Raw genomic sequence first — 27,579 nt, forward strand, 5'->3', positions numbered from 1 at the left:
AGAATCATCAATTACAGGAGGCAACAAGGAAAGGTGTATATTGCATCTTCTACAAGAAAGGGACTACCACTGCAACTCAGCCTATGAGAACCCTCCTCTTTCCACCAATGGACTTTCATTCAAAATAACTCCTCCCAATTCCCTTCTTCTTCTTCCTTGGTTTGTTGGACTTGCCTATAGTTTTGCCATAGCTTGCCTGTTGCAAACTGCAATTCTCTGTTATTCCTGAATAAATATTTTTTGCTGGTAAAATAACCAGCCATTTTATTTTTAAGATTAATACAAATATAGTTAAGAACTTCATTTGAGAATTATTAGTACCTCAATCAACATGCTTAGGGAATTGATTTTCTTTGCTGTTTATATAGGCTTTGTTTAAAATTTTAAAATCTTGCTCTCTACCTATAACCATCATGACTCTACACACAATTTCATTGTAAATACCTCTTTATATGTAATAGCATCACCTTGATTGGGACTTTGGACTATGTCATTATTTTTGTGACTGATTCCCAGGCTTCAAGTTTCTCTTAACTTCAATACACAATCCTAACCCTCCCCCAAAACATTACCTTGGTCAGATGACCCCTGCCTACCAAATAAAGTCTGAATGAGGTCCCTATTAGACTAGTATTTCAGAACTTTAAAATGGTCCCAATTTTTATTTCTTAGATTACCTCTCTCTAGTTCAATACCACAAATGTATGAATTTTTTCTTAGTTGATAAATATATCTTTTGGGGCGCCTGGGTGGCACAGCGGTTAAGCGTCTGCCTTCGGCTCAGGGCGTGATCCCAGCGTTATGGGATGGAGCCCCACGTCAGGTTCCTCTGCTGTGAGCCTGCTTCTTCCTCTCCCACTCCCCCTGCTTGTGTTCCCTCTCTCGCTGGCTGTCTCTATCTCTGTCAAATGAATAAATAAATAAAATCTTTAAAAAAAAACAAACAAACATATCTTTTAACCATTTCAATTGATGCCATTCTCTTCCTAAGAATGCTTTTTTTCTCTCTTATGCTTTCGGAAAGTACAGAAATCCATTTAAAATGGAATCCCTGTGTTGCCTTCCTAGATCCTGCAGTCAGAAAAGATTTTTACCCCTCTAGAGCCTTGTACCACCCAAATGACTCAACATTAATCAGGACACTAATGGAGCCTGCATCACTGTTTCATTACTCCATCACATAATAGTAGTCAAAAAAACGTTAGGAGGGTGTCGTTTCTTCAGGAAACAGATTAGTCCATTAGCCAATCATCTAACCACATAGTCACATTTTAACTAGTATAACACAGAGAAGGAACAAACTTTTATTTTAATCGGTAATCATCACATTAGACCTCATACGATCACTTGTGATTTTATTACTGCTAATAAACAGGAGAAAGGATTCTGTCGTTAATATGTTCGAAACAAAAAAATTCTACAAACACGGTCTACTTGGAACTATGCCAGCCACTTCCACATATCCTTATTTCTTTCTTATAGCAAATCTTTGAATTTATTATTACTTTCAACCTACAGAGAAAGAAACTGAAGCTGAGAGTGGTTAATAATTTTGCCCATATCACACATTTTAGAAAGTGGTTGGGCCATGATTCCAGTTCAGATATTCTGACTCCCAGCCTATCTGTCTATTTTATTATTAGAATCCTACCATTTTGCATGAGTATCATGTCCCAGAGGCGGAGAAGAAATGACGTAGTTGCTTTATCTCGGCAGTTTTAGAGTATGCCAGGGAACAAGGAAGAGAACACTCACCACAAACCACTCATCTGAAAGGGGAACTGGCTAATGAATCTTGAAATTAGTGTATCTGTTTTCCCAGGAAGGAAGACGGGGAGATGGATGTGAGCGCAGCCCAAAGACAGACTTGAGCCACAGTCCATCCATTCTCATCCTCAGCGCATGCATAGGAACAGCTGGTAAACATGTGACTCACACGTGCACATACACACATGCACACTGGGGCACGGAACATCTTGGATGTCATTACCCTAAGCTCACTCGTCCCTTTCTCAAGGCATCTGAAAACGACATCAAGAAAAGCTGTAAATCAGCTTGGAAACTACCATGACATTGGAATTATTCATGACATCAAAGTTCTCCATAATTATTTTGCTCATGTATCACCACTGGTACAATGTTTTGAGCACATACACACCCCCACTTATAACTTATTCATGTATTTTTAAATTAGTATTACTGTACCAATATGCTGTGTATATACACAATATACTATGAATATTTAAAATATAGACAAAAGTAGAGAGTTTTCAGAATCGGGAAAAAATTTTAAATAGAAATTTAAATAGAAAATTCTAACCTTTTCTTCCTATGCCTAGGGCTATGCTATTACATTTAGTGCCACTGTGAATAAATTCTAAAGGATGCCTCCCAGGGGCAGACAGAGCACAACAAGCAGAGGGCAGGCTGGATTTCATCCCCTATTCTCATCAGCCAGGCCTTGCATGCAGTGTCCAATAGGCACCACAATTATAAGATCACTGAAACATAGATTATTTTAAGCAATCCTTGAAGGATACATGTGCCACACTGAAGACACGGAATTAAATTACAAGTGTTTATGGAATGCTTTTTCAGGAATGGTTTAGATATCTGGAAAATACCTTGGAACTGCAAGAAATATATTTAATCATTTAGAAAAAAATCTTTCTGCCCCCCAAGCCAAGTACTATGCTAAGCACAGGGCGAACATCTCAAGACTATATCCAGTCTATTTTTCAGGTTAACAGAGACACAAATGAGAAAAACAGATGAGTGATGACAGCATTCACAGGGTGCTGGGGCCACCCAGATGGGGGACCCCTGTTCTAGCTTCAGTGAAGTGAAGCCCAGTGAAGGTAAAGTCTAATCGGAGCCTTAAAATAAGAGGGGATAATAAGGAAATGGGGATAAGGATTTCAGGCAGGGAAAACAGTAGCCGGTCCTGAAGACTTTATTGTTTTCCAGTATTTAGGTTCTAAACAAGACATATGAAAAACATGAAAAAATAAGGAAGTAAGAAAGGAACACTAACCCCTTTTCTACAAACTATAAGTGTAATCTTGTGAGAAACACATGAAAATAGGCTGACAAGACAATGTTTGGTGGCATTCATTCAACACATTTACTGACTACTTACAACATGCCAGACACTGCTCATGCTTTAGGGAAACAATAATGAATAAAATTCCATTCCGTGTTTCCAAGAAGCTCTAGTGAAAAAAAAAAAGCATTCATAAAATAATCATACAACACACATATATTTAAAACCAGGTATCTTTATACTCTGGGGATATATAAAAAGAAGATTTATCCTAGAGGATCACAGAAGTCTTCCCAGAGGAAGTGATGTTTGAACTGGAATATGAAGATCTCAACAGAACCAAACAGGGACGCTATGGGACAATGACCAGGAATAAGAAGGCAGCAGGTGGCTGAGTAGGTACAGTGATAGACCTGGGAACATGCATATGCAAAGGCCCCATGGAAGTGAAAGCAACGCATACAGGATTGCAAGTGCCTGTACAGCTGTAACATACAGAGAGGAGAGGAAGGTGAAGAAGGCAGGATGAAGCTAAAGCACGAGGGGCAGCCTGTTCCGGGTCTCACTGGCCCACTAAGAATGGGGGTTTCTATCTTCAGTGCAAGGTCATGAATAAAGAGAGTCCTTCAACCTCTGCAGGTCACATCCCCCCACCCTCTCCCCTCCCATCTCTCCTTTCCTTCAACAAATGCTGATCAATCATCTACCACACGTGAGGCACTATCTAAAATGTTGAGGATACAACCATGAAGAAAACAGGATCTCCGTCCTCATGAAGCTCACATTTAGAGAAGGAGGCAGATTTTAAAAAATCTGTAAAATGGCATAAATTATTTCTACACGGCAGGGTTTCTGTGAAGATCCTATGAGACTGCATGATTATATACTTGTAAACTGCTACGTTAAAAAAAAAAAAAAACTTTTATGAGTTTTCTCTTGGGTATATTAACTTAGAGGTGGCATGAGACACCTGTGTGGATTCATAATATAAAAAGTTGGAAATGGAAATTGGAGTACAGATGAGGCAAAGGTGAAATAAAGAAATTCTAACCAAGAAAATACAACAATAGCAGCTACTTAAAGCAAGACTGTATTACAGGTCTGGCACTGTATCATCCACAGATTTTATTTTTAATCACCTCAAAAACATGAAAGATAGGTTTTATTATCCTGACATGTGAAAATGAAACACAGAGAAATCAGCAATTCTAAAAGGTTCAGTTTTACACACCTAAACTAAAAGTTGCTATAAAAGCAATTTTTTTAACTCCTGTGGTAAAATCAAATGAAAAATTAAAATTAAAGTTCTTAACTGTGGTGCACACTGTTGGCTGCTTCCCCACGTCAGTCAGCACCCCCTCCTCTTTCCTAATAGAATCCTGATCGCATTCAGTCACCCATCCCTCCAAAAGTCCAGAAAGATATCTTAACACACTTAAAACAATCACTCTGTGGCACTTCTTTGGCAACTCTTGGTCTAAAGTTACGCACCTCATCTACGTCAGTTCAACTGACTCAAGAAAGGGATTTAGAATCCATTTGATAGTGAGAGAGATATCTCCTCCCCTTCCTGTTTCCCACTTCCTCTTCCTTTTTCCTACTTTTTTTTTGTTTTTTCCCCTGTCTCTCTCTCCCATTGAATATGAATCAGGAAGCATGAAGCCTTGGCTAGCACTGATGGCCCTTTCGAGACCAGGGGCAAAGTCATAGGACAAGCTGACATGAGAATGGAGAAACAGAAAGAAGTTAAAAGCTGTGGCTTGACCTACCTCTGCAATTCCTGCTCTGAGAGGTAATAATTTTCCCTATTTGAAGCCAGATTCAGACACGTGTCAGTTATTTGCAACCAAAAACACATAACTGATCCGTTAATCATGACCACCTATTTTCTAGACTTCAATGATTTATGTCTCATAGCTACATTAAAGAAAACAAGACCTTAGTTTCGAAGAGCTTTTTCTGCAGGCATCCACAATAAGCCAGCCGATGTGAAAGATTATTCTGCGTATAGCATCATCATCCCGGCATTTCAAAAATTTAAATGAAATGTTCTAATTTTCAAGCACACTTAACAGGTAAGGAAACCAGGCCAGAAGGGTGCTTCCCACCCAGCACACAGCTAAAAGCAAACCAGAGTTTGAACACCATCTTGTCTGCCACCGAAACTTGGCTCTTTTTACTACAGCATGCTGCTGACTCACATGCCACTTTTTAAAATTCTAAAATAAATTCACACAACATGTTCCCATAATAAATATGATGAAACACTAGAACTGCAAGACTTGTGTACCTGGACATCTATACATGTTGTGTTGTTTGGTTTGTTTTTTTTTCTTTTTCAAATATGAACTATTTAAAAATCACATACAGTGTTACTGCAGCTTTACTCTTTTTTTCAGACTGAATTTTTCTGTTTCGATGATAGAAATTGGGCCTGGAGGAAAAGAACGAAAAGTCCGCATTAAGTCTATTTAACAATTATTTAAGGAGCCCCTATTATGCGCCTAACACTAGGTGTTTTGGGAAGCAGAGAAATGAGAAAGACTTAGGACCTACCACCAGAAGTTGAATTCTTAGAGAGAGAGGAACACACTCACTGTGCTATAAAACAGCTGTTCCATAGAAGTGGCCTAAGAAGGACTGTAAGGCATGGCTGCAAAGGAGCAGGCTCAGATGAAGCTCTCCCCCAAAAAGAGGCCTCACAGAAGCAAGACACATTGGAGTTCATTATACACAGTCCTAAAGTAAGCTCATTTCGTCAACAAAGCAGTTCCAACCATGGGTCAGGACCTCAGGTGGTAGCGAGATGAATTAAACATGACCCCCGCTATAACATCCTCTTGAGATATAAGGGTACTACCAGCAAAAAAGCTGATGGGAGACATTTTGTCAGGCAGCACAGGACAGGGAACAAACACTCCGGAGAAGAAGGCTCATCTGTGCTAGCCTAGTGTGTGAGACCTCTACATGGAGAGTGCTGTTCGCCTGAGGCACTGGGTACATGGGTCAACTCTGTGAAGTCCTCTGTGAAATCAGGTAGGCCTTCCTGGTGGAGGAGGCATGGTCTGGATCCTAGGTAGTAAACAGAAGTCTGTCTGGGGAAGAAGGCAGAGGAAATATCAGAAGCAAAAGTCCAGAGGCTCAAGACAGCTAACTTACCTGTGTAACTCTGCAAGTACATAGTATAATAAGAAAGTACCAGGAAATAAGAGTAATCACGGCAGGAGTTTAGACTACAGACACTTGGTGTTAGTAAAGCTTGAGAGAAAAATAATAGTCCTATTATGTACTAGCCCTCTACCTGTCACTTGGACAAATTACACCATCTTTTGGGTCTCAGTCTTCTCATCTGTAATCTGGTTCATGTTGTTGAAGATCAAATGAGTAACTGTTAATATGAATAAAGTGCTTGGAAGAGAGCCCCCTGGTCATGTCCTCACTCTATGAAGAACCTAGCTGGGAGCTGCTCAGCTGACTTCAACCCTTCCTCCTCATCACTGCCTCTCCCTCCAATCAGAAAATACTTATCTTCGTGGAATGAAGGCTGTATTAGAGTAAGGCACCAAAGTCTCTACATATTTGTTCTATGGCCTGCCTCTGGCAATACACACAAATGTCTCTGTTTAACCTATTCAAAAAAAAAAAGAAAAGTGCTTTGATTTGGGGCCAGAAAACTAACAATGGGTAGTAAGTCCCTGAGTAGTTTCTACAAGCTTCAACTAAGTCAAGATTATAGGCAGAACACACTCCCTGGATGCAAACTTCCAAAGTCCGCCTGCTAAATGGTCTATGGGGCCAGGATCATCAAAGGCTGCAGACTTCTGAGGCTGCCCCTAGACTTACTCGTGCCCTACACCACAGGTCTGGTCACTGACTCCCTGGCGCTGCCTTACCCTCCCTCATGCGCTTCCCTGTTGCCCACATGCCCAACTGAGAGGTCCTGATTCACTGTCTCATAGGCCTGGATTTGCTAAGATAAAATAATGGCCTTTTATGTGCAGGCGCTGTGAATTCCTCCCCACTCCTTAGATGGGGAAAACAATTTAAGTGGAGAGGAATAAATTGCTGGATTTAATACAGTGACCAAACACAAAAGCCTAATAAAAATGTCAGAAGTACATGCTCTAGGATGGCAAAGAATTGTGGAAGCGCGCTGAATGATGTATGCGAAGCGTGAGCAACTCCTATAAGGATACGAAGTGATGACAATAAAACAGCTGCCTCAGTTGCTTCCTATCATTTCAGCCATTTCAATTTTGTAGCGCTCTTGTTTTATTTGCAAGTTAAACAAAATCACACAGGCACACAAATGTGTAAACATACAGGAAATAATGATAAATACTATAAAAGACGTAGAGAAATCTTTTTTTTTTTTCCGGCTTCCATTAATAGGACACTTTATATCACAGTGAGTAAACTGTTACTAAAAGCCACCTACATATAAGTGCATATCTTATATTGATACAAGAGATATTGATTGAACAAGTTTGCTGTTACTCTCTTTAAACATAAACACTATCAACAAGGGACAACAAATGCAAACATATTAAGAGGTGAAAGCTTCAAATGCTTTCTGAGGCTCATGTGTCATGAAAGACGCCTCCGTGGATCCTTCATACTACCTGCACTTTTCCTTCAGCCGATGAGTATGTAAGTGTCCAGAGAAGCAAACACTGCCCCGCGGTGAAGGGATGGATGTGCCCAACCCCTCAAGGAGTGTACAACCTAGGAGGGGATTTTGTGAACAAACGAATATTTATAATATAAATATCAAACAATTTCTAGAATATACTAGACTTAGCCAAACACTTTTAATTTCCTAGGCTAGAGGTGTGTGAATCAATCACGTCCAAAAGTAAGTGAAAACATCGGCGTATTGGAAGGCGGCTAGTGCTTGGTCTTTCACGGCCCCGCAGAGAAGGGACCCCCTCACCAGGCAGGGTGACGGCACGCTCTGAATGGCAGCAGTCCCTGCTTGCAAAGAAGTAAAGCAGAACTCTGTGAAAAAGGAGAACTCATGAAGCACGTGAAAAGAAAGAAGGAAAGAACAAGTAGCTTCTAATATGTCTCTCTGCACGGTTCGGCTTCCCATTCTATTGCTCTGGTGGTGGAGGAGCGGGGGGGAGCATCTCAGCTAAAAACCAGAAAGCAATAATAACACATGATTTTAATAGATGATGGCAAATGTTGGGTAATTTTTCCTCAACCAATTCAAGAAGTGTTTGATTTATGAAAACTATTTAACATCCATTGAACTCTGTGGCAGGTGCATTACATCTTCTAATCCTGTCGAGGACTCTCTGACATTGATGATCTAATTATCTCCATCTTAAAGAAGAGGATTTTGAGTTAGAGAGGTTAAGTAATGTGTTCCCAGTCACACAGCTAGAAGCTTGAAGCTAGGATTCAAATTCTGGCAGACTGTTGCAAAGCTTATGTTCACTCATTCAACCAATATTACTTGCGCATCTACTACTATTCTCTGCCTTCATGGGACTTGTATTTTAACTGGAAGAGAAAGACGGCCAAATAAGTAAAACATACAATATGATAGTGATGATGGAGCCTAAAGAGAAAAAGAACATGGAAAAGTGGGAGAAGGGGGTTAGGTACTCAGCTTACTTATGCAGAGGGAACCTAAACTATTACAAAACACATTCTATTTTATGCTTTTAAGAAAATCCAGAAAGGGGGGGGCGCCTGGGTGGCTCAGTCGCTAAGCGTCTGCCTTTGGCTCAGGGCGTGATCCCAGCGTTCTGGGATAGAGCCCCGCATCAGGCTCATCCGCTGGGAGCCTGCTTCTTCCTCTCCCACTCCCCCTGCTTGTGTTCCCTCTCTCGCTGGCTGTCTCTCTCTCTGTCAAATACATAAATAAAATATTAACAAAAAAAAAGAAAGAAAGAAAATCCAGAAAGTAAATGTGTTTGTAAATACTGGATAAGATGTAAAGTAAATTATTTTATTAAATCCATTTAATATCAGGCTTTGAAGTAGTTTTGTTTTAACCATACCCTGGTATTTTCTTTGAAATCCCTCAATATTTAATTAAGAATTGGCAGTCAAAGCAACATGCCATGGAACTAAGAGAAGGGACCATAATTTTCAGAACAGATCAGAATAAGATCCTATCAGATATATGAAAAAAGCTGTCTTAGGAGATTTATAAAACTATTAATACTTTTTTTCCTTTTATTCCTGTCTCTAACCCACTATGTCTGAGTTGTTTCGTCATTTAGCCCTGGAGAGATAGGTTTTTGGAAAGAAATACGGAACCAATGAAACTTTATGTTGATTCAAAGTCCATCGACCATCCACAAGTTGTACCTAAAATACTTTTAAAAACTACTTTTGAAAAGCAGTCATTCCTCAGAAAAACTACAGATTGCTGTTGGCATTGGGATTAATTAGTATAAATGGGGGAAAAGCATATATATATATATATATATATATATATACTATATATATATATATATACTATATATATAGTATAAATATAAACATATTAAATTAGTATAAATTATACTAATTTATACAATTAGTATCAAAGGGGGAGACCTATAGTCAAATAACTTCGAGAACCAAATTTTTAAACGTTAAACAGATTTCTTTATTGCATAATGCCTTAGAGATAAACATACAAGTGAACACTCTAGTCACCACAGGGGACAGGGCCTTCACTATTTTCTGACACATTTGACCACAGAATACTTTTCTCTTGGATCACTGGAGAGCACACATTAGGAATCGCTGTTTTGAAATATAGAATCAGTATAGAAATAAACACAAGGCACTAAAGTAACATATGCTTGATAATTGAGGAAAAGAACCATACTTCTAAAACACCTAAACATCTAAACCTGAATCATCTAATAAGAATGTAACGAAAGTAAGTAGCTTGCAATAGATAGCACACTCATGATGGGGATATAACATTTATTTGGAAATAACATATTTATCTACAGTTTAATAGTGTCAGGACACTCAATTGATAAAAATAGACTAGTATGTGGATTCCCTTGTTTTTTAAACTACTTTGCTCTCTTTAAGTTAACATACAGTTTCTAACAAGAAGAATAAGGAGCTTGTCCATTTTAAAAACATTCCATTGTATTTATAGATCTTTTTGCCCCTCTGTCATACTTAGTTCAAGTTTTTATCTGATTTTCATCCAATATCCCATCTTAGGACAATAGAAAGATGTCTGATAACTCAGAAAAGAACAAAAACTAATGTTGGTAACAGGTGGGCTTCCCTGAAGACTGAAAAGAACGAAGAAAAATTCTTTCCATACACCCTTAGGTGAAAACTCTTGCCCTGAAATATGATAATTGATATATGTCATGATTTTTCAAGTAATTATTATAACTACAAGTGTTATTCTTGTTCATACAACTTCACTTTTCTAATCACACTATTTGCCGCAGTAATTTCCCAAGTCAACTAAATTCCAGGGGATTACATGGTGGGTGGGGAGAGGAAAAAAGGTATTTCCTTTTATCAAATGTAACTATGTTTCTTTCTCATTCCATCACGTTCCTGTGTAATAACAGAAGAATCCAGGGTGGTCACTTGGAGTACCTGATTAACAACTTTCCTTGAAACTATTAATTAGGTGTGGAATTCATTCCCCTTAACAGGGAAAGAAAACCACACCAACTCAGAAAGTGAGCTTGCCTTTTGGAAAAAGACTCCAGATTTCAGTTGCCTTCAGAGTTTTCAGGCTCTATACGTTCTATTCTCCTCAAGAGGTCAGGGAAATGTCCAGGGTGCACAGTGCGTTTACTGGGCAGAATTATAGAAAACGATGCTTCTTACTCTCAAACCTGTTACAATCCAAAGCTGATAACACAAATATGAACATAGCCTGCATCGACCAATGCCTTTTTTCTCCTTTGATTTGCCTTGTTTGATTTTTAACTCATCCCTTCGTGCTACCATTAGTGATGTTTGAGAGGCGAGATGTTCAATCATATACCACTTCCCTCATACTGAGGGATTACCAGGATAACCACTTAATAATGCATAACCATAAAATCTCCTTTAATCGTTTTTTTTTTAAACCTAAGCCCTCAAACAATTCACATTTAATACCAAAGCCATGCAAAATATAAGCAGGCTGTATTTATCTCAAAAAGAAACTGCCTTTATTTTTTAAACTGCTAATAGGGGAGAGAAAAATCTCAAAATCACTCATCCACAATATAATTATCTAATTCCTGGTTTATTACCATGAATAATTCCACCATCACAATTCTTGCCAGTCCTGTGAAGAGTTCCCTTTACACTTTTTGAAAAGAGCTAGAATTATGTGATACATTTCGATCTCCTTCCTTTCTCCCCATTATGTTTGAGCATCCCCTAGAGACCAGGAAGCCTGTGCTAAATTCTGGTGATAGGATGGTGAACACACCAGATGTGGTCACTCTATTATCTGACTTACTACATACTTTTATAAGCAAAGAAACTCATCCTCAAAAAAGAAATCAAGGAACTCTGCTCAGTACCTGCAGCTAGTGGTGACCCACAGAGCTAGGAATGTTAACTAGGGTATCTTCTGACTTCTGATCCAGTGTTCTCTTCACAACATAATATATATTTCATTCCAAGTTCAAGCTATTGTTAATCTTTTTCAAGCTTAATTTCCATCAAGCATTCATCTGGAAAGCGCTGATTAAGCAACCTACACTAGGCTAGATCCTATATGTAAAACAAAGACAAACATGAGACAGTGGTCTTTGTTCACACGCACATTATTATTAAAGAATAGTATGTAACCACACATTATAGGACACAGAAAATAACAGCTGTTTTAAAAACAAAAATAAAAATAACATGAAATACATAGCATTTACCGTATGGTAAGCATCATACTAAGCCTTATTTATTTAGTGAATAATTTACTCCATACAGCACTTCCATAGGTAAATTCTATTTTCCTCCCACAAGAGGAAACTGAAGCATGGGGCAGGTAAATGAATGACATTCTCAAGGCTACACATTAAGTGATTCCCTCCTACGCAGTCAATAGTCCACACTCATAACCACTACTCTATAATCAATGATCATTGGGACGGAACTTACTGAAGCAGTTGAGAAGGGTTTCATAAAGGAGGTGAGGCTTATTATATGAACAGGTAAACTATGCAGCTATAAATTGGAGGCAAAAAAGGAGGCCAGAAATGTGCTGAGAACTTCCAGCGAGTAACCACAAAATCTGCTTACCTGGGATATAGCGTGCATGCTTTGATAGCAATGATAAACTTAAAAAAGTAATACAGAGCTAAATTATAATTGGTCTTGAAAGGCAGGCAAGAGAGTTTTATGCAAAAGGGAAGTTAATTTTAACTCACCTAATCCCTGTGGAGTAGGATACAGAGTATTTCTAGGTATCCTATCTCCCAATCTCATTAGATGCAATGGTTCCCATAGAATGACTATCAAATATATTTGTTACAGCATAATTGTTTGTATTTAGAGCGGATATTCCTATTTTTTAAGAGGCAAACTCGGAGACTTTACCTGCAATAAATCCTAGGGTCTTTCTTTTTATTTACTAGTCAGAGATTCCAAATAACTAATGTATAAAACCTTAATGCTTTCTTTTTTTTTAATTTACTTTTTTTTTTATTATGTTATGTTAGTCACCATACAGTACTTCATTCGTTTTTGATGTAGTGTTCCATGATTTATTGTTTGCCTATAACACCGAGTGCTCCTTGCAATATGTGCCCTCCTTAATACCCATCACCAGGCTAGCACTGACTTTCTCAATATAAGAGCATATCATTGCCTTTTTTTTTTTAGCATAAAAGCAACATAATTATCTATGTTAAGTGAAATGTCCTAAAACTTCCTTAAATTTATATTCCTCAAGCATTTTGAACATTCGCAAAATTTTTATGTTTTTCTACATCTCATTTATGGCTATCCTCACTTTCCAAACACACACACACACACACACACACACACACACACACACACACCATAAGCACATAACACCTGTTTGGCTTGGAATAGCTATTAGTATAATGAACTATATCATTTAGAATATACTAGATATCCAGTATGTTAAATAACCAAAATTTGTTACCTCTTATCTTTCTCTTTCATAATTTTTAACTTCTGAGCATTTTGTGTCTTGCAACTACCTCAATCTAAAGGTGGATCTTTATGGAAGGAAATAAAATTGAAGCAATATTCCTACTGGTCAATTTTTGTTACTCGACTCTGGGTAGAGAAGGAGCTTTGAGAAGAAAAAGATCGATGTGGGTTAAAAAAAACAAAAACAAAAACAAAACAAAAACAAGGAAAGTTTTGGAGAATGGCTGAAATTTGATAGAAGGAGAACATATAATATTGTAAAAAGCGCCCATACTATGTTCAACAGTATTTTGTGAATGAGAATATAATTCTTGGTTCAAAGCAGGGCTTTCTATTAAGAGATTTTAATAACATTCAATCCTCCATGAATAAATACAGAAAGCAGGTTTTATCCTGAGGCATCTGAATTTAAACTTTTAAAAAAGGGAGAAACATTTTTAGTTTCAGTGTGAATAAAAATAGAGTCCTTAGAAAAACCACACTATAACAGCATGTTTACTTCTGGAAAAATAATGAAAGATTTTACTTTAACAGCAAATAACTGTAAATATTTTTTAAAGTATCATATATTTGAATATGCAGTTGCATATCCAGACAAAATGAAAGGAGCAAAGATATAAATTCTAATAATACTTTTAGAAAAAAACAGTGAGTGAGGGAGCAGCTGCCCTTGGCAGTACATATCATATTTTCCAAATGTTATCAATTTGCCTCAAACCATCCCTTTTAGGTAACTGTTTTTTTTTATAAAAGATCAAAAATAAATTAAGGAATTTGATAATATCTAATCTTTTTGTAATTAATGAAGTGCATCTGAAATTTCATATTAATGGTGTCATTCCTCCTGTCTATACATAAACTTTTTTATCGTGAATATAATAATAAGGGACCTTTTTCCCCACATAGTTTGCTTGCCTGGGACTACATATTTTGACCCCAATTCTTAAAACAATGTAAATACAGTGGTGGCTTAAAAGATGTAAAAATAGGGGAAGGGAGGGAAATCTGAAGGGGGAGAAATTAGAGAGGGAGATGAACCATGAGAGACTATGGACCCCCAGAAACAAACTGAGGGTTTCAGAGGGGAGGGGGATTGGGGGAGGGGGTAACAGGGTGATGGGTATTAAGGAGGGCATGTGTTGTGGTGAGCACTGAGTGTTATACGTAACTAATGAATCATCGAACACTACATCAAAAACTAATGATACAGCAGCTAACTGAACATAATAAAAAAAAAGATGTAAAAATATATATAATTAGTATGCTAAACAGTATTTAAACTTCTTACAAAAAACTAATGGGCAATTTCAAATGTTTTGCAGTAGAAAGTGTAGACTGTAAATTAAATAATATTTAAATGCTACATGTTGACAAAAAAAGTGTTTAATTAAGATGTATTTTTAATATATTAGTCTAGAAACCTTTAAATAAGCACACCAGATTTAAAATGTAATTTAAATTAATATTTTAGAAAAAAAGGGTCAAGGTTAAACTGTTTGTCTTCCTTAAAAGTTTATAATGTCTTTTGTGTCTCTACTTACAAAAAGAAATCTCAATGAAACTTGGATATTAAAACCTCCCAGGAAACCAACAATAAAAGCTGCTAAGAATTTCACAAGTTTTTTTTTCCTTAGGTGTTAATTAAATGATCATTTAACACTGCAATGTAAACACAACATTTTCATCTCCTGACAGCACAGCCTATTATAAATCTGGGGTAATAAAAGTCTTGGTGTTAACGCTCTGAACCAAGTTCCCACCACACTCTAAGATGCCTTGTCATGTCTAAGGTTAAGCATCTAGACACAAAACAAAGCTTGCGCCTACTCGACTTCCAGTCCAATTTTCCCATCGCCCAGTGACCTAGGTAACACTTTGAGCAATAAAGAATAAATTTAATTTCTCCAGCATTTTGTGAGGATTAGGAACAATTGTTGGCTTGCAATGACTTTTTATCCTTGGATTCTTTTTCCTCCAGAGCATTCCTCCGGTCCTAAAAGAGAATTCTGATGGTTTAAGACATAGAACAAACAGAACTTTAAATTAGGCTTTTTTCAATCAATTGGAACTGTTGGAGGGGAAGCAATCAACCTTTCTCTGTGCTGTTCTCAGCTATTCACATACTTCAAGCTTTAATCTTTCACTAGTAGAAGAAACCTATCATGACGGGGCAAAGCTATCTTTTCCCATTCTGTTTCCAGACGTATTTATTTCTCTTTTCTTTAAGATTTTTTTTAAAACGCTTAAATCAAGTTGCCATACTTAGCTGTACACATTCATTTGGGGGAGATTTCGAGAGGCGCAGATGTTCTCTTAATAACATTTCACACAGCCATGTCGTACCCTACACCACGGGTGTTGCCACCAACAGGCCTTTTTACTTTTCATTGCTTCCTTCTCTAGAATTTAGTTTTTAAGAAAAAAAAAAAACACAAAAAACACTTCTGCCCAAAAGTTTCTTACATAGATCAGTTTATCAAATATTTATCACAATTTTTCAACTTCCTACAGAGAATTCAGTGATAGCAATTAACTTGGTTATGGGTAAAAGGTAATAAAGAGGATATACACCACATTGCCCCTGCCTGCGAAGCTTATGTACATGTGAAAAGTACTGGAGCTACAATAAAAACAAAACAAAACAAAAATAGCTTCTGGCTCAGATCTATTTCATTATCAAATATTGTTTAAATCCAAAGTGCTAAACGACTTGCAATTTGCACTGCCTTTTGACATATGTTTAATCTAAAAATGCACTTACGATCACATATGCAGTTTATGTAAAGATGACAGAATGTTCCACAGATCATATCATATTTCCATATTACAAGATCAATGGGTTAATTATCTTAGATGGTTTTAAAAACTGAAATTTTAATTAGCAATATAATGTTCGTTAGCAACATATGCAAATCTTCTTGATAATTTTTAGAATAGTTTACCTATCGTTTAAGGAGCTTATGCAGTTTTTCAAACCAATTCGTATTTTTCCTTCATTTATTTAGGAAAAAACATCATTAAGACAACCACCCAAATATGTACACTAACATAGTTTCTGAGTCACAGTCTCTGTTTCTACAGCTAATTCATTTTATATAGGAATTTTAAAACTACATGAATCATGAACTGGGAGAGGGTAAGAGATCTCATTAAGAACATTCTGGCCTTAATGTACCTTGTGTGGCCAAGGGAGGAGAAACAAAATGATGCAAGTGCACATTTTATGTTAATTTGTAGTGGTAAAAAAAATTAATGTGGCTATGCTTATGTATGTGTTATTACACCAAGAATAATTGCAAGGCAGAGGTGAAACAGAACAAGGAGATTTGCTGACTATTGGCAAGTTGTAAAGACAACTGTGTGACTACTATTTTCATCTTACTTTGCAAGGACGAGATAATAATCATACAATACAATTTCTATCATACAGGAAAGTTGGCAATGTTCTTTTGAATACAGAATCTATAGCATGACTTGAAATATCCCCAGGAGGAAAATAAGATCATTCCCATTTTAAAGATAAGGAAACTTGACTCCAGAGGTGTCACCTGATTTCCAAAAACAGCAGAGCTGCTAATATCGGAGTAGGTATTTAAACACTTGTGCTTTATGTCCCCCCTCTTATGCTATAAATTAAATGATTTCAGTGTCTTAAAGCATAATGCAAATACATTAAAATTAGCTAAATAGAACTAAAATCCTATGGACACTTATTCCTAGAATTATTTATGTAAACTTCAGTCACCGAATTATAACTTTGAGATTGCAGTGGCAATTTTATGATTTACCACCAAATTTTAAAATGCTCCCCTAGTGATGTGTATTGAAAACTGTCTTTTTGACACGGAAACCACAAGCTTAAATTCAGGTGTCAGCCAACACAATCCCTCTTGAGGAACTAAGTTTTAATTTACATATTACAGGTCAGATGTTAGCAATGGCTGAGGCCACAAATACCACACACCAGCATCTAGCACAGTCTTCTCCAAATTCAAGTTGGCCTACCATGAGTTCTTGTTGGTGGAGATAAAAACATTTACATTTGGGAAAGCAACCATTTACACAAGTACACTTGCTGGGGAAGGATTCTTGCACTTGATGCAATTATGCTGTGGATCGCATACTCACAGAGTATATTCTGTGGGTAGGCAGCCCCGGAAACCCACCAACTTCTACCTTTCCCCAGCAGCAAACCTTCTACCTGTGACCTCTTTGAAATAAAACTATCAACATGGGGCCCGGCAAAAATCTCAAGTACAATGTTAATCTTCATGGCATTTCTAACTTCTAAATCATAGGATTACATGTGGATTATAAAACAAAATCAAAAGTAAGTCCTACTTAATGTCTCGCCTCTTTTCTTCATGTCAAAGTGGTAATAGCTACTCTGAAGTGTGTTCCGATACCCATATATCAAGTCTTTTGTCTATCTACTTTAAAGCAAACCTGTGGTTATGTCATAGTAATTTTTAAAAAATTATATGGTCCTCCTATATCTCTATTCTTTAAGGCAAGAACAGAGTCCCTTGGACCCAATGATAATAAGTCATTTCTAAGTTACTGAACAAAGAATGGGACTTGGTGGTTCAAATCACAGATAGTGAACGTGTCTCTAAGTTTTGTCTCACTTAGGGGAGCTCCTAGTTTTCAAAGGCAGTCTGTTCCCCTTAGCAAAGCGACAGTATTAACAGCACAGAGAGTATATCCTTGCCCGAATGGTAACGCAGTCACAGCCCACGTGAAGAACTTTCCTCCTCTGCACACCAAGCCCGGCGGCAGCCTCGCCAGTGGAGAGCAGCCGTAGCTATCATGGCAGCTCACTAGATGAGGAATGATGTGGATCCGGCCGGACAACGGTAACCGTAGCAACTGTAACCTGCAATTCCTGCACAACCACTGTCGGATTTATTGTGGCAGGGGCCAAATAGGCCAAGAGTAAAATGGAGCAGGAAACTGGCACCTGACACCTCTAGGAGCCCACCGTTGCATCAGAGCTGGCAGAAATTAATTCAAGAGGAATTTTGACACCAGCTCCGCCGTCGTCCTCCGCGTTTATCCCTGGATGCCAGAATCCTATGAGACTAACTTGCATAGTTTTATAGAAATGGAGTATTATATGCAGTTAACGAATGTTTTGCTTAAGTGAAAAATGGATTCTTTTTATTTTGCTGTGTCTACCAAAACCCTCCAAGGTTTAGGAGACTAAACATTTAATTACCCAAGTTACCCTTTAAGTTTAATTTGGCTCTCCATTATTCATAACGCCTTCCCAGCATTACTGTTTGCTCATTCACGTTACAAACCCTGAGCCCGACAGAGATTTAATTCAATACATCAAACACTTACTGAGAGGTTTCTAAAGGTCAAGCCTAATACTAGACCCCGGGGACATAAAAACACAAAACAAAACAAAACATGTTTTCATAATAAATGTATGTCAGCATTCATACACATAATCATCGAAAAAGAAAAGTAGGTTAATAACAACTGACAAGTTTACTAGTGGTTGCGTCTGGATGGTGGGATAATGAATAATTTCCACTTCCTCTTTTCTATTTTTCTGAATCCAAACATTTTAACATGAGGATATGTTACTCTCGTAACTATTAAAAACCAAAAACAAACACTAAAGCTCCTTCTATGGGATGAGATGAAAGGGGAAATAAAGACAACCTCACTGTATATTTGTTATACTTCACAAATGAATTTTTACCATAATAAAACAAAAATGTGTTTTCTTCTAAAAAAAAAAAGGCCCGATTATTATTATCAAAAACAATTTTGAGCATCTGAGATCCTAGCTGACAGTCAATGAACCTGACCAATCAAATTAAGCGGTCAAAATCTATTTGTCTCGAGGTAAGTAGTCACTAGGCCATAAAAAGAGTCCTTGAGTTTAAAAATACTATTTATAATGTTAGATAATTTAGAGGCTCCAAAGATCACTGGCGAATAAAAAATGCCACTTGTGAACCAGAAATAAAAAGGTTTTATTCGAAGTAGAGAAAATGGATCACTGGGACTCATGCATTTAATTTCATTTGTTAGTTTTGTTTTGTTTCAGCAGATACAAGTGAAAAATGAGTTTCTCCAATGTGCCCTGGATACTTAAACTTATGTTAGAAGTCTGGGTAAATATAATGATACTCAAAGAAATAAACTGAAAACCACAAAACAAATATTTATAACCAAATGCTCGACCGCAGTAGTACCAGTGAAATTCCTCTCTAACAAGCCCGGATTAGTAGCTGCAAACTCAAGTTGAAAAGTATGAATCACTCACTGGTAAATCACCTTTAAGGTTACATTTATCAGAAAGATTTGTATATGCTATTTATATATATAATTGCCACTCATAAATTTCCATCAATCACGATCACCCATTTCAAAAGTCACTAAAATCTCAGTTAACCAGCTCCAGATTGTTTCAAAAATAATTTTCTCCACTCTTAAATTGCTAAATAAAAATGCAATGTCGGCTTTGGAGGAGGGGCAAAAGGGAGAATGGCGTATCTACGTAAGTTCAGGAAATTGTGGGCTGTCTCTTTTAACCTCCAACCTATGGCCCTTTACTTTCCCTTTACTTACACTTTCCATCTGTCAACAAGTGCTTGTAATTTTATGACACCGTCCTGTAGTTTATGCAGAGTTGGTATTACTTTACAGAGTTCTGTTAATGGACTGGATAAATGGTAAAGCTATTTAAACTAGTCTCCTGGTCCAACAAACACAGCTGCAACTGTACTACTATTTCTGAGCAAACATCTTGACCTGAACATGTAGTGCTCTCTCAACCCGTCCAAAGAGAAATTGGAGCAGACAGCAAAGGAAAAGCATATTTGGCCGCTAGCAGCAACCAACTGTGTCGAATCATAATTCATATACAGTGTACCCTCTTTTTCTTTTATATTGCATTTAGGGTCCAAAAAAAGCATGTGTGCTTCTTCACCTGGCATCTCATTTTCAGCCAAGAGTCAAATGGTGATTATTCGTGAAAAAGTGCAAAGAAAATCTGCATAAGGTCCAGTGTATCAGACTAGTTTTAAACTAAGCATACAATGATAAAAATCAGACATCAGTAGTATGAACTACACATTAAGTAATCTAGTAAACTTCTTCACTGGTTCTATACTAGGATAAAAAGTATTAAATAAGGGTAAAAGTATTAACTAATACAGTAAGTTAGAAAAAGAGATACTAATGAGAATTATGCAACAACTGATAAAGAGAAAACAAATTCTAAATTTGTTTCTTTCATGAATTCTAGATGTGTCTGTCTCTGATACATTATGTAGAAGGACAATTATGGATTGTTTAACTTTTATATTCAACAACCAGCCAAATACCTTCCCTGTCCCAACATATTTTCTCTATTATTTATCAGAAGTCCTGTAGCCTTTGTTCTGTCACTTATCCTTCTTGTGAAAGGAAGATTCATTTTTCAATGAACATTTTAGAGGACATTTTTGTTTGTAGATTTGTGCACATTTTTCCATCTGTTAGAACATTTGTTTCGGGTGAACTACTAGACACCTATATCACATGAAGAAAATCTGAACCTGAATCCTTCCCCTTGGAAATGACACAGGCCAGGCAGTCAGGCTCACAAGCTTTTGTTCCCGTATTTATTAAAGACAGTTAATGGTGGTGCTTTAATGCAATTAATGATCACCATCATAAAAAAGTGGTCACATGTATCTTACAACTTATCCTCTCAAGAGAAGTATCATCGGTAACAATTCACTAAATCTAATTCAGGTGGGACAACAGTGCCTCGACTCAAAAGATTCCTGATGTGAGGATGCAGAAAAAAATTACACCACTATGTGTATTTAGTGCTTATGTCAGGTATTAATTCCCAATCACTATTCAACATTAAGCCATCAATCTGTAACTTCGGGAACATCAAAGCATTCAAGTCCCTCTCGCCACTAGCCCTAGGAAATAAAACTTTATCTTCCAAAACTACCCAGAGGAAATTATTTGAGCCAAACAGGTACATCATAACTCCGAATGCATTTTCTAGGTGCCCATTTTCCCACCTTTTTTTTACAAGCTTTTAATTAACTAGAAATCATTGCCTGAGAGTTTTATGGGTTCTGTTTCTTTAATTTACTTCCTGAGGCTATCAGTTCTCTTTCCACGTGGGGGCTTCCTAAAGTTATAAAATTACAACAAAATATAAGAGAAAATCCCGTGTCCACTACGTGATATTGTCAAAGAGGAAAAAATGTTCAACGGAATATAATTTGCTGATAGAGAATTCTGCACTGGATTACACCACCTGAAGCCTCCTAAGAAAATTAATCCAAGTACCTCTAGACTAAAAATCACATAGTCTTGCTCCTCAGAGACAGTGTAGAAATTAATTTTCCCCTCTTTAGCTTAATACTTTAAACTGTAGATGACAGACATTCGTTTAAATTATATTTTAATAGCTACATAGAAAATAGAAAATTTCCATTTGGACACTATTAGCAAAGTAGTAGTTTCATATGTCTCATTATACACTAGCCTCGAAGTCAATTCTTCAGTCTCCTCAATCACAAAAACTTAAAGCAGAAAGTAGAATGACTCTTAAAACCATCTCTGTGGCCCTTCTTGGAAACTAAGCAGAAATATTTAAATATAAGTATCAACTTATATACATACATAAAATCTTTATAATAGCCTAGATCCCATTTCCTTGGTCAAAACAGTCCTTAGAGAACTCTTACTTAAAAATCAATCTTCAGGTTTCTTTCTTTCTTTTTTAATTTACTTAAATTGAGCCAGTTAACCAGCAGGGAGCACACGAAGGAGAAATCCTGCCAGGCGACTTTGGCTATCCTTAGAGGAACAGTACCAGGAAGGTCAACTCTAGAGAGGAGATGGGGTGTTAGTCAGCTGGCTGCACATTTGCCGACTGGGATAGTTCTCTCTGTAGTGAGTTAAGGCATCAGGAGAACCTAACAGAGATCCTGGCTACAATGCAGGGAGGGCTCTGAGAGGACAGTCCTCCTACTTCTGGACTTGATAACAGCAATATTGAACCAATAGGCTACGATGAAGCCAAGTTCGGAGAAAAGCAATGTGCTCACTTTCCCTAAAACACAAACCTATGGGACATCCCCGCATCCCGGTGGAATCCGTGCCGAGCAGTTTATTCTGTATATCCCAACAGTTTTGTCACAACATCCACGAACGACAATAATCGTTGTTATTTATTTTTCCAACACTTTGTAGTTTATCTCCCATCTGCACAAAATCATTCATATGGCTGAAAATCTCATTTTAAAAGCTTTCAAAAATGTGTTTTCACTATTACATATTAGGTCAGGGAACAAGCATTCCAGGGAGGAAAAACGGATTCTGCCTAGAACTCACATTACGCTCCTTCCAAAGAAGTACTTCCGTTAACAGAATATGACATATTTGTTATGAAACCTTTACAGTCATTCCTATGGCAGAGTTTGGAATTCTGGCTTTAAAGGGAACATTTAAGAGGAAATTTACAGCCCTCTTTAAATACCTTATAATAATATTTCCAGACTAATAAACACTACTCCAGTACAGAAACAATGTCAAGAAAGCGGACGTTAGGAACCCTAGCTTTACAAGAAAACACTGCCAACTTCCTCTGAAGAGGAAATACAATGGCAATTTTCCCCTTCAGAACTTAATCAGAAGTTTCCGTAAAGAAGTGAGGTCAATCTCACCATCATCGCATAACCGAGAAAGAATAATACAATTACAATGACACATACATAAACCACTAAATGCTAACCAAATAAAACAACTGGAACCACTGGAAAACCAATCTTAAATTTCCATAAGAAGACAAAAAAAAAAAAAGGCAAACTTTTAATCCATTAATCTATCGTGAATAGATTCTAGGAAAGCACAAGGAAACAGATCCAAAATACATTTAATAAAATACAAGGTACTACCCAAAGCAACAATAACTATTTCTGTCTACTTACAGCCTGTACAGCTTCGAAGTCCCAAGAAACAGCAACTCAGGAAACAGCTGAAGGTGATTTCTGTTTAAACGCCTTTTGAGAAAAACAAAAACAAAGCGCATGTTACACAGAAAATACCCAACAATGACTCTGTGATTTGGCCGTGTCATGCATTTCAGGAAAGAAAGAAACGACATTCAAAAGAATTCAAGCATTGCAAATCAAAAGTCGGTTACACCTTTTGTTACCTGACTCTTTAAAGCAATTTTCCATTACGCTTACTCAGATGATTCCCTCGGCCTAAACCCTAACCTCACGTCCTGTGCAACATCAGTCATCCAGAATATACACAATGAAAAAGGATGTCTTGACTCAGACTCTGGTGTCTAGGTTAGGCAAGTGCTGTATACAGCTCAAATGCCACAGTAGACATTGCCCTAAAAATAATTCACACACTGTCCCAGATGACCTAAATTTTCAGCCAAGGCATTGCGGGGAGATGGAAATTTCAATTTTGTTAGCATCTTGCTTAGTTGTGGAAAAAAGGTGTGAGAAAGTGTCAGCATGATTTGTCCCTATCGGCAAACGCAGAGGAAAACCGCAAACTCCAAACCTATACCCACGGTTCTTGGCCCTTCACTGAAAATAAGGCTGGGTTATAACCAATCGTGGTGGCTAAAAATGTTTAGAAAATGCTTTTTTAAATGTTTACCTGATATGAAGTTAAATTTAGGATTTACCAAAAAAATGTGATTGCAACCCTAACTCAATTAAGCTGTGATGCCATGTAACTAGTTCTTCTGGAGTGCGCACGCCTGTTAAACAGTAGGTAGGTTCTGGTGCCGATGTACTAACCTCCCGATCCCATTCATTTTAAGGGGACAATTTAACATATCAGTAAAAATAAACATCCATCTCCCAAATTTGAATAAAATAATGACAAGCTGATGCAAAAACGTACATTTAAATGATTTACAAGTTGCTATTGCTGTAGATGAGAGTAAGAAGGTCCAGAAAACTAAAGTCACATTGAAGAAACTAGAGGTATTTCTTGAGTCTTAAGTATAAATGTTAAGAGGACAGGAAAAGAAGGCATATCAATCTTGACATACATAAATGGTCATCAGGTAGGAGCAAAATTATACTTACTTAATCTGCAGAGGGCAGAAATAGCACTAGTGATTATAACTCTTAAGAAAGTAGATGATGAGGGAGGCCTCTCTACGAATTAGAGAATTTCCAAGGATTGGAAGAAATGGAATGAACTTCCTTGAGAAACTCTCAACTCTTTATTCCACTTATATTCAAGCAGAGGCTATGCATTTTGTTTTGTTTTGTTTTCCTGCAAAGGACATAATAAAAAGAAATCCTGCTTTAGACGAAAAATTGCACCAGGTGAACTCCAGAACTTCTTCCAACTCCAAAATGCCATGAGGCAATGATGAACACTGTAACTTTTGTTACATAAATTCCTATTATGAAGAAGTTGATCATCTACAGAAACATTCTCAACACTTAATAAAATGCACACTCATAAAAAAGTATGCCAAGACAATTAGGGGGAAAATAGTACAATTAGTGGTGAAAGGGTGGAATTTCTTCCCACTTCCGCTAATTTTTATAAATACAGCATATAACAAGGTTAAATTTAAAGTGAAACCAAAAGCTATTACTCATTTATTTTTCTCTGCTGGGCATGGAGAAAGGAAGGAGTACTTCTGAGGAAGGAGTACTTTCAGAATCTACTATTACACAATTTTGATATAATGCAACTTAATTATGACCTTGTCACATTTTTCTTTCAAAAAATAAACTACAAATATTCACAATATTTGTGGCAATTAGAATTCTTCCAGGGAAGCAACGACTCTTGGAAAGACTCCCATTATTCAAAGAGCCAATCTCAATTTCCAAAATGGCAGACATGGGGTTTCGTGATCTCATCCAAACCACTGGACTAACAGACATCCTCCAGGATTCTCCAGCCACAACCAGTATGCTCCTTCAAGCCCCTACTCCCTGCTATTTGGGGAGCTTTCCTTTTTCAGATGGTACTTTCTTACATCTTATGTGAAGCTTCCCTGATTCCCCTACACAGAGGTAGTTCCTCCCTTGGCTGCATCCCTATACCCCCATAGCGTTTGATAAATAAGAGTCCTTAACATTGTATTGTATTTATTCACATACTCATCTTTTTCCTAGTAGACTGTAAGCTCTTCAAGTATAAAGACCACATATTTGTATCCCTTCCCTTCTTCTCTGGCACTCAGTGGTTTCTTAGGAAATGCTAAATGAGAACATACTTCTCTTTTTGCATTTTGATATAGTTCAGCAAAACGCTAGTATATGCATTTTACATTCAGCCAGCTTTCCTCTGGGTTGCTTTCTGAGGTTCCTGCCTTAGTTTTTATGCTGCTCTCTAGCTAACCAAAGTCCCACCACCAAACTTGCTTTCATGTGCCCTATTCCCAACTACTTCCTTTCCCTCCCATCAACCTCTTTCCCCCTACTATCCTCAACATCATCTAGAAGTTGGAAGGAATCCAGTATGTCTAAACAAATTCAGAGATCCTGAAAAAGTAGATATTTCAGATTGGGTATAAGTAGTGTCTTTTTCTTAATTATTCCTTTCAAGTCCCAGCCATTCTTAATTCACTCTAAGATGATCACCGTTCTGAAAGGTTTGCATGAATTATCTCATTCCTTCTCCAGACCCAACCCCAACAGCACGTACTGTTGTTACTGCCATTCTGGAGAGCTCATAGAAAGTACAGCTAAACCCTGAATTCAGGTAGGGTGATTCGAGAACGTATCCTCTGAATTACCTCTATCAAAGAGACACACGCTAAACATTTCTAAACATTAAATCAAAATAATACAATCTTGAAATCTTATACTTCTCATCAATCTTTCCTTGGGAAAATAATAGCTTTATAGAGTCCATTTCTTTAATATCTATGAATGAACCACTTGAAAATAAAACATTTTAAAAAAATGAACTCGATATTCAGCTCACTGTTTTAAAGATCCATTTAAAATGCCTGAAGTTTGAGAGAAAAATGAAAATATGTATAAAATAGTTTTCTCTGAATTCAGGTAGTTTACCATTGTTTCATGAAATTATTGTGAATGATCTTAACATTGTCTAAACCAAATAGGAGCATAAGACAGGGTAGTATACTAGAAGGGCAGATAATAAGTCATGTGATAACATGCATAGAAAAACAGTATGAAGCTTTTTTCCTATAAGAGTATCAAGACACTTGGGGTTCCTGTTCTTCATCAGTGCTAAGAATAAATGGAAATACAACATTAAAATGAAAGGTGAAACTCTTCCAAAATATTCAGTGAAGGGAAAAATTTTAAAGCAGGGATTTCTTGTAAAATGACTGGAAATTAAGTTCTTAAATTAAAGAGGATTTTTTTTTTAAATCCAGAATTACTTTAAAAACCACTAAGGTGCAAAACAATTTCTAAACAGAGCTGAAAAATAAGTAACCTAGCTAACATCTTCGAATGACACAGAATGCTTCTTAGTAGCTTGAAGAGGATAGTGCCGTAACAATCCTCATGTAAATGAGTTAAAGAAGCTAAAATCTGATGGTCCCAGGAACAGAAAAACAGCACGTAGTGAACTAAATCTATCTCTGAGGAGGATTTATGCGAGCCAGCCTAAATTGGCTCCCTTAAGCTGACCAGGTGGGTCAGTTCCCTATTGTTCCGAGCAAGGACACTCAATTGTGTCGAAGGAAAGACAGAGTCACATGCAGCCCTTGTACCATCACCAGTTAGACGCAATCTGCCCACAAGATCTCAGGGCTAACTGAGGTCCTCTGGATGGTAATTCATGACTTCAGAAAGGTGTGTATAAAGTGTGTCTCAAAGACATTTCTTCTTAGGGCAAAGATGACAGGGATCCCAATAACTGTTTCCTCCGTGTTACAGCCATTTTTGAGCATGACCTTCAGTGGGGTGAAGGATCTTTCTGTGTCGCACAAAACACCACTGGCTTCTGAAATGCTGATTCTGAACAACCTCAATTTCAAGGGCAGCCTGAGCATTATGGACAAGCGTTGCTTCAAATTATCTGTCAGCTGCTCCTATGTCTTGTCCATCGGTAAAAGTGACAGTCTCTTACTTTTTCAACTTCTACCTCAATTCAATGACTATGTGCAGCCTTTATCCCAATTCAAAATGTAAAATGGAAACAACTGTTCCTGTTGTTGTAAATGTAAAGTATTTTAGCAGTGTGCCTGGTCTGTAATAAGCGCTCAATAAATCTGCCTTCGTGAGTTTATCACGTACCATCTCCTATGTCATACAAAAATGCCTTCTTTTCAGGTAAACTTCTACTCGTGTTTTAAAAAGTTTTTATTCTGACATTTTTAAGGCAAAGATTTTAATGTTTATGTATTATTTATATGGATAAATCAAGCTTATTAGTAAAAGTATTACTTCCTTTTCACTCCCCTTACTTCTTGTCATTTCTCTACA

At 37.2% G+C, this 27,579-nt stretch overlaps 1 protein-coding gene across 2 annotated transcripts in view; it reads right to left on the reverse strand.

Moving 5' to 3' along the window:
* Nucleotides 1–27,579, reverse strand: part of SLIT2 (slit guidance ligand 2) — a 344,854-nt gene that overhangs the window by 306,257 nt on the left and 11,018 nt on the right. For both annotated transcript variants that reach the window (XM_040625101.1, XM_040625100.1), the window contains exon 4: nucleotides 23,107–23,178. In XM_040625101.1, the coding sequence (XP_040481035.1) occupies nucleotides 23,107–23,178 (72 nt within the window). The remainder of the gene's footprint in view (nucleotides 1–23,106; nucleotides 23,179–27,579) is intronic.

The sequence above is a fragment of the Ursus maritimus genome, unplaced genomic scaffold, assembly GCF_017311325.1.
Source record: "Ursus maritimus isolate PB19 unplaced genomic scaffold, ASM1731132v1 scaffold_8, whole genome shotgun sequence".
In the NCBI taxonomy this organism is placed as follows: Eukaryota; Metazoa; Chordata; class Mammalia; order Carnivora; family Ursidae; genus Ursus; species Ursus maritimus.